The following is a 13,446-nucleotide window of genomic DNA, read 5'->3' on the forward strand; positions in this document are numbered from 1 at the left end:
TCTCCAGTAACTCACCTCGGCCCAGTGACCCATCAGATGGAAGATGCTTTAAGTGTAATGAACTGGGACATATCAAGGCCAACTGTCCAAAGAACACCATGCGAGTGCAATTCATTACACCACCATCACACCAAAGATCCCCAGGCCCGGATGCCTCTCAAATACCCTTGGAGCGAAGGGAAAATTTGAGAGTGGGCGGAAAGAAGGTTACTGCGTGGAGAGACACGCCAGTGAGTTAAAAGCCTTCAGATTTTCAGGTTATAAAATGAAGTTGGTTTTGAGATACAAGCAATAAAATAAAATAAATAAAACTACTTTTTCCTTTGTACTACCATTATATAATCACCAAGTTGATTTTGAAAAAAAAATTTAATTGCTGAAAGGCTGGAAGATTTTATATCATGTTTAAAACTCTGATTTTGTATGGCTAAACTATAAACCCCATGGAATTCAGGTGGGCGAGATTATAAAAGGAACTCAAGCCCTAATTACAGTGACACAACCTGAATGATATTGGTAGGAATGGCACCACTGTATGTTGTAGTAAAATGAGGAAATTAAGCAGGAGAGGCTGCCCCCAAGAGGAGAGAGGAAAAAACACAGACACAGTCAAACTGCTTGCAATTTGCTCAATGCTGCTGACTCAAGAGAGGCTTGGCATTGACTGAGGTAGACCTTGCTTCTCCTCTTCATCCTCTAACAAGAAGCAATCACAGCCCCACAGTACTGCAGGGAGAAACACTAATAGGTCAGCATTTTTTTCCCAGCCCTTGGCTGAGGATTGGGACTCGAGGAGTTGGTTGATCCTTGAGGCTATTCTGCGAGTGCCATCAAGAGGACAAAAGCTGTAATTCAAGTGGCTGCCAGGGGGAAAAGCAAATCAGTTACTTTTTCATACCTACAAAACTGAGGTCTGCTCAAGGCTGAGCTTATGATGTGCAGGGCCCCAAAGTTCCAGAAAGACTGTGGAGGAGAAATCAGGCTAAAAGCCCCAGTGCTGAAGTGTGCGTGGGCATTTGCTGGTGAGTGGTTTCCTTCAGCTCTGCATCCACTGCCAAAGGGATGATATAGCTGAACTCATACAGGCTGCGGAACCTCTCAAGAGTAGGGTCCCAGAGCTGCTGTTTTCTTATGTTTATGACAAGCCCTCAATTTACTCATTCTGCTTTATGATATTAAATTTAACTTCTATTTAAATTAGATGAAAAACAGGAGGAGGAATGGATCAGACACTCACTGAAATTTTGTTTTTTAAAAAGGCATAACAGTAATACAAACAGTGTCTGTGAAAATGCTGAAAGACTTGGAATGCCCCCCACAGGTCAGGCTTTGGTGATTTCTTTTGCAGAAGCAGAACTTTACTGACATGAATATGACTGAAGAAAAAGGTGACAGAAAAAGGCGAGTCTGAAATGTCTCATTCAAAAGAAGAGACATACAAGAAGGTTTACAAGGTGCTCAGATCCAGCAGCGATGAGTGTGTATAAATATATGCAAACATATATTTAGCAAGAGATTACTATATTACAGCAGTAACATGAGAGGAATTTAAAACAGCCCCAAGTCTCTCTGAATACTTAATGGATGAAGTCTGGTTACCAAACTCTTCCTGAGTATTGCACTAAAAGGAAAGGCTAGAAGCCAGAGACTAGAAAAATGTCAAACACACCATTTGTAATAATTTCAAATTGGAGTGAATTTAGTAACCAGGAAGCAAGAGCCTAACTGTACAGTCATCCTGCCAGAAGCTGCTAAGCATCCTTGTTTATTATTGCTAGTTGTTGATAAACAGCTACCAAATCCCGTGGCTACATCTTAGCAGTCTGTGATCTCTGTCACTCTTTGAGCGAACTCCCAGGGGTGCTGTACCTCAGTTCTGAGGTGCAGTCAGCACCCATTATTATTCTAGTTATGCTCTTGAGAGCATGCCAGCCATGCACAACATTGTGGTAACTTATGCGGATATGTAAGTAAGATGTAATCAGCAATTCATTTTTCACTTGTAACTAGGGAAAAGCTGAGCTTGGGGAGTGCTCTGCTCTGGAATTTTGATTTAGGCCCATTTCCACTTGTGACATAGGCTGTGCCCTTCTCCATTCTATTGTTTTTAAATGAGAAATAACAGTCACAACCCCTTCTCTCCATAAGCACATTCCTACCTTACAAGCCCCAGATTAAGACGTTGCTACACCATTTGATATTTACTGTGGGATTCCCATCTCCACTGCCCCACAAGCTCTGAACAGCTGCAAACTTGCGAAGTTTTCATTTTCTAACACCTCCCACTCCCAATTGATTATCTCCCCCCGCCCCCCGAAATCCATTTCCTGCCATCATTGGCAAAGTTAAATTGCTTTTTAAATGAACGAGCGATCTCTCTCTTTTTACAATTGCTCTAAAGAGATGCCTGAGGCACAGTGTAAGATCTGATCGAGACAAGCTTTGTGAATGTCCTTCTGGCTTATGTCTTATTTTAAGGTACTGGGGGGGAATGACTCAAAGCACAAATTATGTATGTACAAGAGTACTGAAATGCAGCCAATTCTAGGATGTAAGGTAAGTAACAGACACACAACACAAGGCACTAAAGTAGAGGGAAATGATACTTTGCCCAAGGACACTGGGGCCAGGGCCGGCTCTAACTTTTTTGCCGCCCCAAGCAAAAAAAAACCAAAAAACCCCCGAGTGCTGCCCCGCCGAAACAACACCCCCCCATGCGCCATCCCGCAGAAACAAAAACCAAACCTCCTGAGCACTGACCCGCCGAAACCACCCACCCCCCAGCACTACCCCGCTGAAACAACCCCCCCGAGCGCTGCCCCGCCGAAACAACCCCCCTGAAGCACTGCCCTGCTGAAACAAAAACCAAACCCCATGAGTGCTGCCTTGCCGTAACAAAAACACCCCCCCGAGCACTGCCCCGCCGAAACAACCCGCCCCCCAGCGCTGCCCTGCTTGAAACAACCCCCCCAAGCGCCACCCCGCTGAAACAAAAACCAAAACCCCTGAGCGCTGCCCTGCCGAAACAACCCCCCGAGCACTGCCCCACCGAAACAAAACCAAAAACCCCCTGAGTGCTGCCCCGCCAAAACAACCCCCCCCAGCGCCATCCTGCCAAAACAAAAAACCTTGAGCTCCTCCCCGCCGAAACAACCCGCTCCTCCAGCGCCACCCTGCTGAAACAAAAACAAAACAAAAAAAAAACTGGAGTGCTGCCCCACCACCCCAAGATTGCTGCCCTTAGAAGGTGCCGCCCCAAGCACGTGCTTGGTCGGCTGGTGCCTGGAGCCGGCCCTGACTGGGACAAACCTTGCCACAAAAAGTACCCTTGGATATTTCGTGTCCACACAGAACCTCCATTTCTAAGGTCAAGTCTGAAAGGCACACACAGTAAACTGCATGAAGCTCAATTTATCCACCTCAGAAAGATATAAGCTGAGCTGATATGGCCAAGAAGTCTGGAGATCTCAGGAGTGGTTTTAACCCTAGTACTCTGGCTAAAATGTCAACTTAGGCCTTATATCTGGCTAAGCTAAATCCAGCCTCTAAATTTACAACTGGATGCAGGATTTTTCTTCACCTCTTGCCCTACATTATTGTTTAGTGTTGCTAGGTGCTGATAAACAGCTACCAGATCAGCACCTGCATTTCAGTAGTTTACGATCTCTGCATGTCCCGTAACTACCTTCCACGGGTGTTGAGGCTCAGTTAGTTAATATTTGTAAAATGCTTTGAGATCCTGAGATGAAAGGTATTACAGAAAGGCAAACTATTATTGCATTACTATTTTTGGACCACTAAGCCCTGTTCCTGCTTATTAATGAAAAGATACTAATCTCCTTGAGTGAGAGAATTAACATTTTCTATCACTACTATATAGATATGGGGATTTCTTTCCTTTTTGTCCCCCCCTTTCCCAATATTTCATTCTGAAAACTTTTACCAGTTTTGGTGGCCATGGGATCAGTATTGGCTCCCTCTACCCCTGTACGTATGACTATTTCCCCCTTATCTTGGTTACTGTATGATCTCTGTAGCCCATTTTCTCTGTAGCTTATAGTACGGATGGCAGATGTGTTTGTTTTACTGGTACTCTTGTAATTGTTATTGTTATAGTGTAAATTCTGTTTATTGTTGAAAAATTAACAGATCTAAAATTGCTTACGCCAATGGAAAGCTTGTTTTCAAATACCAACATTTATTAGTAAATAATTGTATTTTAACAAGTATTTTCACAACTCCTCTCTGCCTGGAAAGTTTATTTTTCAGAGATCACTTGCATCTCAGCATTAGTAAGAGCAAGACATCATTGCATGATATAAATGTATTAAATGCTGCTCTCTAGTGTTTAAAACTGCACCAGCAAGCACTGCTCTTCTATTCAGTACTTACAAACATGCTGTCACTGCTCAACAACTTTACAATGTCAGGGAGATCAAGGTCACTGGTCTTTATCACAGCCATATAGTAAACTCACCCTGCTGCTACATAATTTGGGATTGCTATTTACCCTTTCTTGGTGCCGGGAGGACAGGAAGGGTACTTTGGTTGTGGTGTAATCTGGACAATTTTCTGCTGAGTGGGGGGACTCCTTAGTAGAACTGGGGAACCAGGGAGCCTCCCCTCCAGTAATGAAAATTCAGGAACTAGCTCTCTGTTCCCCTGGGAGATGTGTGTGGCACTTTCTTTTCCATGGGGCTCTTTCTTATCCTTGGGGGACATGGATGGAGGGTCTTCCAAGGAGGTGGGCACCCAAGTACATTGAAAACAAGTTGATTCTGCACCATACTCTCCCCAGAACTGTGAAATCTACCGGGGAAGGGATTGCTCACTTAGGGTGGAGGATGGAGTGAGGAGGGTCCTGGAGGGCTCTATGATGGGGGAGGGTTGTATCTGGGGGCTTCTAATGAGGGTTGCTCCTCTCCTTGGCTCCGAGTGGGGTCTTCAATATGCAGTCTGGGGGAAGGTGGGTATTTGGGACAGGGGTTCCCCTCAGGGTGTTGGGGGTAGAGGTTACCCAGGCGAGGGGTGTCTATGGGGGATCTGTGCCGGGGGTGCCCTCACCTTGGCTATGAGCGGGTTCTGCACCAGGCTGTCCGGGCGAAGGTGGGTGTTTGAGGCTGGGGTTACCCAGGCAGGGGGTGTCTATGGGGATCTGTGCCGGGGGCGCCCCTCACCTTGGCTATCAGCGGGTTCTGCACCAGGCTGTCCAGGGGAAGGTGGGTGTTTGGAGTAACCCAGTCGGGGGGTGTCTATGGAGATCTGTGCCGGGGGTGCCCCTCACCTTGGCTATGAGCGGGTTCTGCACCAGGCTGTCTGGGGGAAGGTGGGTGTTTGGGGTAGAGGTTACCCAGGCGGGGGGTGTCTATGGGGGGATCTGTGCCGGGGGTGCCCCTCACCTTGGCTATGAGCGGGTTCTGCACCAGGCTGTCCGGGCGAAGGTGGGTGTTTGGAGTTACCCAGTCGGGGGGTGTCTATGGGGATCTGTGCCGGGGGTGCCTCTCACCTTGGCTATGAGCGGGTTCTGCACCAGGCTGTCCGGGGGAAGGTGGGTGTTTGGAGTTACCCAGTCGGGGGGTGTCTATGGGGGATCTGTGCCGGGGGTGCCCTCACCTTGGCTATGAGCGGGTTCTGCACCAGGCTGTCCGGGCGAAGGTGGGTGTTTGAGGCTGGGGTTACCCAGGCAGGGGGTGTCTATGGGGATCTGTGCCGGGGGCACCCCTCACCTTGGCTATCAGCGGGTTCTGCACCAGGCTGTCCAGGGGAAGGTGGGTGTTTGGAGTAACCCAGTCGGGGGGTGTCTATGGAGATCTGTGCCGGGGGTGCCCCTCATCTTGGCTATGAGCGGGTTCTGCCCAAGGCTGTCTGGGGGAAGGTGGGTGTTTGAGGCTGGGGTTACCCAGGCGGGGGGTGTCTATGAGGATCTGTGCCGGGGGTGCCCCTCACCTTGGCTATGAGCGGGTTCTGCACCAGGCTGTCCGGGGGAAGGTGGGTGTTTGGAGTTACCCAGTCGGGGGGTGTCTATGGGGATCTGTTCCGGGGGTGCCCCTCACCTTGGCTATGAGCGGGTTCTGCACCAGGCTGTCTGGGGGAAGGTGGGTGTTTGGGGTAGATGTTACCCAGTCGGGGGGTGTCTATGGGGGGATCTGTGCCAGGGGTGCCCCTCACCTTGGCTATGAGTGGGTTCTGCACCAGGCTGTCTGGGGGAAGGTGGGTGTTTGAGGCTGGGGTTACCCAGGCGGGGGGTGTCTATGGGGATCTGTGCCGGGGGTGCCGCTCACCTTGGCTATGAGCGGGTTCTGCACCAGGCTGTCCGGGGGAAGGTGGGTGTATGGAGTTACCCAGGTGGGGGTGTCTATGGGGATCTGTTCCGGGGGTGCCCCTCACCTTGGCTATGAGCGGGCTCTGCACCAGGCTGTCTGGGGGAAGGAGGGTGTTTGGGGTAGAGGTTACCCAGGTGGGGGGTGTCTATGGGGGGATCTGTGCCGGGGGTGCCCCTCACCTTGGCTATGAGCGGGTTCTGCACCAGGCTGTCCGGGGGAAGGTGGGTGTATGGAGTTACCCAGTCGGGGGGTGTCTATGGGGATCTGTTCCGGGGGTGCCCCTCACCTTGGCTATGAGCGGGCTCTGCACCAGGCTGTCTGGGGGAAGGAGGGTGTTTGGGGTAGAGGTTACCCAGGCGGGGGGTGTCTATGGGGGGATCTGTGCCGGGGGTGCCCCTCACCTTGGCTATGAGCGGGTTCTGCACCAGGCTGTCCAGGGGAAGGTGGGTGTTTGGAGTTACCCAGGCGGGGGGTGTCTATGGGGGGATCTGTGCCGGGGGTGCCCCTCACCTTGGCTATGAGCGGGTTCTGCACCAGGCTGTCCGGTGGAAGGTGGGTGTTTGGGGTAGAGGTTACCCAGGCGGAGGGTGTCTATGGAAGATCTGTGCCGGGGGTGCCCCTCACCTTGGCTATGAGCGGGTTCTGCACCAGGCTGTCTCGGGCCACCCCCAGCCGCTCGTTCTCGCTGCCCGGCTGCACTTCGGCCAGGGTCCTGGGCCGCCGCGGCGGGGGGCAGATCTGGCTGGCGCTGCGGCGCCGGGGGAGCTCCTTGGGGCCGCTGGTGGCCCCCGCCATGGCCGGGGTCCTGCTCCGGCGCTCGGGAACGCGCTGCCGCTGGGTCCCGGGCCCCTAGACCGCACCAGGCGGGAGGGGGGCAGGTTCGGGAGAGGGAAAGCGGAGACACCCCCCACCTGGGGCAGGGGCACCCTGCGGGCGCAGGGAGAGAAGAGAGGCGAAGACCCCGGCCCTGAGACCCTCCCCACCGGGGCTACAGCTCGGGGGGGGGCAACAGGGACCCCTGTGAGGGGAGACACCCCCCCCGCAATCATGGAGCGGCCCGTTGCCAGGACAACGAAGGACGCTAACAGGGTCTAATGGATATAGGAAGGGCTTGGGGGCGGGGGAAATTACTAAGGGGTGGGGAGGATCCCAGGCACTAACCCTCCTCCTCCCTCCCGAGCAGGCTTTGACCCCAGCTCCTGCCCTGCTGGGGACTGGCCCTGTCACAAGCCTTTTGCTGTTCCAAAGCAGCAGCAGATGGAGGAAGAAACCTGGGTCACCAAAGTACATAAGAACAGCGCTACTGGGTCAGACCAAAGGTCCAGCTAGCCCGGTATCCTGTCTTCCAACAGTGGCCAATGCCAGGCGCCCCAGAGGGAATGAACAGAACAGGTTATCATCAAGTGAGCCATCCCGTTGCCCATTCCCAGCTTCTGGCAAACAGAGGCTAGGGACACCATCCCTGCCCATCCTGGCTAATAGCCATTGATGGACCTATCCTCCGTGAACCTTAGTTATTTTTTTAACCCTGTTATAGTCTTGGCCTTCACAACATCCTCTGGCAAAGAGTTCCACAGGTTGACTGTGCATTGTGTGAAGAAGACCTTCCTTTTGTTTGTTTTAAACCTGCTGCCTATTAATTTCATTTGGTGACCCCTAGTTCTTGTGTTGTAAGGAGTAGTAAACAACACTTCCTTATCTATTTTCTCTACACCAGTCATGACTTTATAGACCGCAACCATATCTCCCCTTAGCTATCTCTTTTCCAAGCTGAAAAGTCCCAGTCTTATTAATCTCCTCATATGGAGATATGTTCCATATCCCTAAGGATTTGTGTTGCCTTTTCTGAACCTTTTCCAATTCCAATATATCTTTTTGGAGATGGGGTGACCACATATGCACACAGTATTCGGGATGTGGGCGTACCATGGATTCATATAGAGGCAACATGATATTTTCCATCTTATTATCTATCCCTTTCTTAATTATTCCCAGCATTCTGTTCATTTTTTTTGACTGCGGCTGCACAGATGTTTTCAGAGAACTATTCACAATGACTTCAAGATCTCTTTCTTGAGTGGCAACAGCTAATTTAGACCCCATCACTTTACATGTATACTTGGGATTGTGCTTTCCAACGTGCATTACTTTGCATTTATCAACATTAAATTTAATCTGCCATTTTGTTGCCCAGTTACCCAGTTTTGAGAGATCCTTCTATAGCTCTTCACAGTCTGCCTGGGTCTTATCTTTAGTCATTTTGTATCATCTGCAAATTTTGCCCCCTCACTGTTTACCCCTTTTTCCAGATAATTTATGAATATGTTGAATAGGACTGGTCCCAGAACAGACCCCTGGGGGACACCACTATTTACCTCTCCATTCTGAAAACTGACAATTTGCTTCCCCCGAAACCATGCAGAGATTAAAGGGCTGCCTTAGCTCAGCGTTACAAGGGACACTTACCCCCAGAAACCTAGCCAATTATGGGGGGAAATGTTTCATGTAGTACCTGGCTCCTGTAATATAGCTGATTCCTCCCCACCCCCAGCCAACTCTGGTATTTTTATAATCCTCTTTTTACAGTGTTTTCTTTTCCACGTGAATGCCTCAACAAATGACAGGGGAAACCAATTATATCCCAACCTGACAATACAAACAAAGAGATCAGGTGTGTGAGGTAATATCTTTTATTGGACCAACTTCTGTTGGTGACAGAGACAAGCTTGCTGGAAAGCAGCTTGTCTGTCTCACCAACAGAAGTTGGTCCAGTAAAAGGTATTACCTTAGCTCTCTAATATCCTGGGACCAACAAGGCTAGAACAACATAAAGAAGTTTGAAATACAGGAGCTCAAAATATCTTTTTTCAGATTAAGAATTTATATTTTACTTTTAATCTGAAATTATCTTCTGTCAATATATTACTGGGGACTGAGTGAGGGAGAGTTACAAGACAGGAACACATACTTAATGTTTTAAATCACATAGTAGAGAGGGAGACACATACTTTATTATAATTGCTAGAGTTGATCTTCCTTTATCAAGAGTGATTTTATGTTCCCTTTGCTAAAAATGCCAAGGAAAGCTTGAATTCTTTTTCTTCAGTTTCACCCAGACGGCTTCATCTTGTCCCTCCTCTGAACTCAATTTTGAACTCCTAGACTGCCTGACAAATGGGAAGCTGTCAAAGTAGACTCATCAGGGTTTGCTGGAATTGTGTCTGCTGTTAGCTTGCAGCCAGACTGTCAGAGAGGGAGGGACAAGAGGACAGCCATCTGATGCCTGAGTTGAAGTTGTAGCTAGTAAAAGAAGCACATATGGATGATTATATTGAGGAACTGCTTACATTACCACTTTCCTTGAGCTGGACTCATAGTATAATCTATTTTTAATATCTGGTTAAATATTCTTGGGTGGAAAAACATGGTCCACACCAATTTAGCAAGCTTAATCAATTTCAAAGCTTTATTAAGAGAATTTTAGGACAATATACTACCACCTTAAAACACAAAATATAGGCGCATAAGTAAAACAGAAAAGGATAATGATCAGTTACCAATCCAGGTTGGCAGTTTCTTCATCACCAGGTCATTACTGGGTCAGTCTTGTGTGTCCTGCATTGCTCCGATTGTTTTCAACAGTTCACATCCTTTTATACCCTTATATAAACTGTACATTCGCATGTGATACCCATATCTAATGGTTCATTTGCCTTGTCCGTATTTGATCTCTCATGCTATATGCATGCTGCGTTTTTATATCAAAACATCCTAATTAGTTCCTTCATATCAATCATGCACAGATGACACATAGAAATACATGTAATCTCTTCCATTCATCTGTTTCCTGTTTTTCTCAACTCATCTATTTTAGCCATCTTGCTCTTGTCCCTGACTGGGGGGAGAAAGGGGGGAAGAGGGTGGCAGAATACTTTGTTCTTCTCAGGAATCCTGTTCAATATTTAGCAAGCATTTGTGTTTCTTTTTGAGTTAAGACACACTCTGGCAGTTTAGAACACTTGTTCTAATAAACAGAATACTATGCTAAGCATTCAGCAATTAAAATTTCCACTCTTAATAAAGGTTGCACAGCTTATTATTCTTCAAGCTTGATGGGGTTTGGTTCACTTAACGATAGTCCTTAACTTAGCAATAGGTCCTTCATCTTAATGGTCAAGAGAATCATGCCTAGCCTTAACTCTTACTTCTCATATGTGAGTAACATGACCATCCAACAATACTGTATACTATTGTACAATGAATTGTTTAAGTGACATGAGGCACATGGGGTCAGAAAAATATAAAATTCTCCACTGAAGCTAAAGAACTAGTGAAATTTCTTCCTGGCCTTGGAGTAGCATTCATGCATGAAGGTACTTGCACATCAGAGTGATAAAATATTATACAAACCTAACAGATGGATAGATGCATTTTGAAATGATTGACAGTTTAAAAACTGAGTACATGTGGTTTAACATAATTATTGAAGAAGATAGCTGAAGGTAATTACTTTTATACTAGAATCTGTCAAAAGAAAAGTTTCCTATCCACTTCCCCTTTCCCCTCAGTTCTGAATATTATGTATAAATGTACAAAGCTCAAAGTCACTGTACTTTCCAAGAGTGTGTTCTAGTGTACTCTAATTGGCAAGCCACAATATACTTACATTGTAGCCAGGAGTGATCTTTCATGGGTAGATTATAAACCATTAAAAAAAAAGTTTAATAGTGGAAATACTGGCAACTTAAAGTACAATGACTTCACTACGGAGATGTAAATAGAAATTAAGTCATTTTAATAGAAGAAACAAGCAAAATTTAAAGAGTATTATAAAATTAGTCAGGCTTCTTGACCGCAATGCAGCAAAACACTTAATCAGGGCTTTAAAACTATTGCAGTTGTCCACATGAGAAGATTGCACTTCAGTACACTACACTCAGTAACAGGTATCATGTGATCTGATAAATTCATTACTTATATCACAGGTGTAGCGATAACTGAGGAAAATAACACTGATCAATTTTATTATTGTAGAAATCCAAATAAATGTCTTAAGACCAATATTGAACACACAAGAATTGCTGCAAATAAGCTTACAGGGAGATACTGGACTATGGTGCTATTTTGTTTCTATACACCAGCTGCTTTCCCTTTGTGGCTTCAGGCTTCTGTGAAAACAAAAGGGTTTTTCATTTTAAAGTCAACAGTGATTGGGGTAGGTGCAGAAGACAATTAATTACAGTACTTTCTGGGGTAGCATTAGTAAACTGTGCACAATTTCTCAGCATTTGATTAATACAGATAAGGCTGACTTATTTTAAGGGCTTTTGTTATTATATAATGGATGTTGCTCTATAATTTAGGTTATTACTTTACCTGTGTTCTCATTTTTAACTCTGTAAAAAAAAAACAGATTGAGAAAGTTTATTAAATACCAATCCATAAAGTTGTGTCCTGGACTGTAAAGAATGCATGGATTTTACGGCTTCTTAATCACTGAGTGGAGAAGCAGAGTGAAAATTCTAGTTTCCTTGTAATACTTCCAACATATCGTTCTTGCGAATACTATGGAAGCTCCATTAAACCTTGTGCAGACATTCAACTATGATTCTCACAGTGGATTACTCAAAAAACCTCAGATTCCAATCTTAAAAAGACTTGTGCACAGCCACTGCTCATAGTGTATAAAGTTAAGTGTGTCTTTCCAGGATCACAGCCGAAAGTTATACCCCCACTAGAATCTGCTTTAATCCTCACTGAAAGATTTTTTTTAATTTCTGAAGGAAATGCATCCTTAAAATGTTGCTAAGCAAATCTTTTACTCACCTGACCCAACAACCACCATGAAAAGAAGCAGGACATACACTTTTACTAGTAGCTGTGATTGGCAGGACAAAGCAGAAAAGCCAAATGCGCATTTGGCAAGGTTAGCTGCATTTTTACATCAAAACATCCTAACTGGATAATATATATGGAGATATACCTATCTCATAGAACTGGAAGGGACCTTGAAAGGTCATCAAGTCCAGCCCCCTGCCTTCACTAGCAGAACCAAATACTGATTTTGCCCCAGATCCCTAAGTGGATCCAGCTCACAACCCTGGGTTTAGCAGGCCAATGCTCAAACCATGGAGGTCTCTCTCCCTCTGCAATGTTCCACTTCAGGTTCCTGATGATGATCATGCTGGACGAGCTTTTGACCAGCTATGACAGGCAAATGGATATTTCAGCGTTTAGCTTTTTAAAGCAAATGAGCACCATGCACCTCAAGTGCGCAAGTTCTTTATTAAAAAATCAGTCTTTGAAACTTCTATACTGCATGAATAGCTGTGCAGGGAAAAATGCACATACAAGATCCCTGAGCCTTAGAGCCCTGTGCAAATACAAAGTTTGTATCTCTTCCCATGCATGAACATTCACAGATTTTCAGGGCTCTACTGATCCTATAATTTACTGCAGGCAGGTACACTGTGTCTGGGTAAAGTGATGTGCACGATCAGGCCTTCCCACTAGCTAATTACATGGTTGCTTTAAAACATTTTCTCATCCGGGTTGCTCACACAAACCTAGAATTGGAATATTTAAAGCACAGTTTTTGGCCACATTTAGGGTGAGAAGATGTCCTGATTTTATAGGGACAGTCCCGATTTTGGGGTCTTTTTCTTATATAGGCTCCTATTACCCCCCCATCCTGATTTTTCACATTTGCTGTCTGGTCACCTTAGCCACCTTTTTACTTTTGACCTTCCTGCCAACCAAAGCAGCTTCCCAGGCAGGTTTCCAGGAAGCTGTAGGCAGGGTCCCAGGCTGGTTTAGGCTCTGGTACAGTGATGTACAATCGGGGCCGGCACATGCACTGAGGACGCAGTGGGACGTGTCGGGCTGTGCAGGTTTCCCCTTGAAGGAAGCCGATGGGCTCAGCAGCGCCCCGCGCGGGACAAGGTGGGCTTGGCCTGACCCGCGACAGGAGGGGATTGGCCGGGCTCACCGCCCCGAGGCTGCGGGGGTCGGGGGAAGGGCCCAGGCCGGACCCAGCTCGCTGAGGAGCAGGCGCGGCGGGGCCCCGCGTTCCCTCCTCCCGAGCGGAAACAGCGTAGCCGCGAGCTACGGACAGAACAACGCG

General features: G+C 47.0%; 1 protein-coding gene and 1 long non-coding RNA gene across 2 annotated transcripts in view; both read right to left on the bottom strand.

Annotated features, from left to right (window-relative positions):
- The window catches only part of CFAP77 (cilia and flagella associated protein 77), a 104,440-nt gene extending 97,118 nt beyond the window's left edge, over nt 1-7,322 (bottom strand). Inside the window, exon 1 of the mRNA XM_050926651.1 lies at nt 6,948-7,322. Coding sequence (XP_050782608.1) covers nt 6,948-7,118 — 171 coding nt within the window. The 5' untranslated portion in view covers nt 7,119-7,322. The remainder of the gene's footprint in view (nt 1-6,947) is intronic.
- Nucleotides 7,323-11,101: 3,779 nt separating this feature from the next.
- LOC127036104 (uncharacterized) lies at nt 11,102-13,422 on the bottom strand. The gene is made up of 2 exons (XR_007770015.1): nt 11,700-13,422; nt 11,102-11,491 (listed from the first exon to the last, which is right to left on the bottom strand). It is a non-coding gene; the product is annotated as an uncharacterized LOC127036104 (long non-coding RNA).
- Nucleotides 13,423-13,446: the final 24 nt, after the last annotated feature.

Source organism: Gopherus flavomarginatus, chromosome 17 (assembly GCF_025201925.1).
Source record: "Gopherus flavomarginatus isolate rGopFla2 chromosome 17, rGopFla2.mat.asm, whole genome shotgun sequence".
NCBI classification, from domain to species: domain Eukaryota; kingdom Metazoa; phylum Chordata; order Testudines; family Testudinidae; genus Gopherus; species Gopherus flavomarginatus.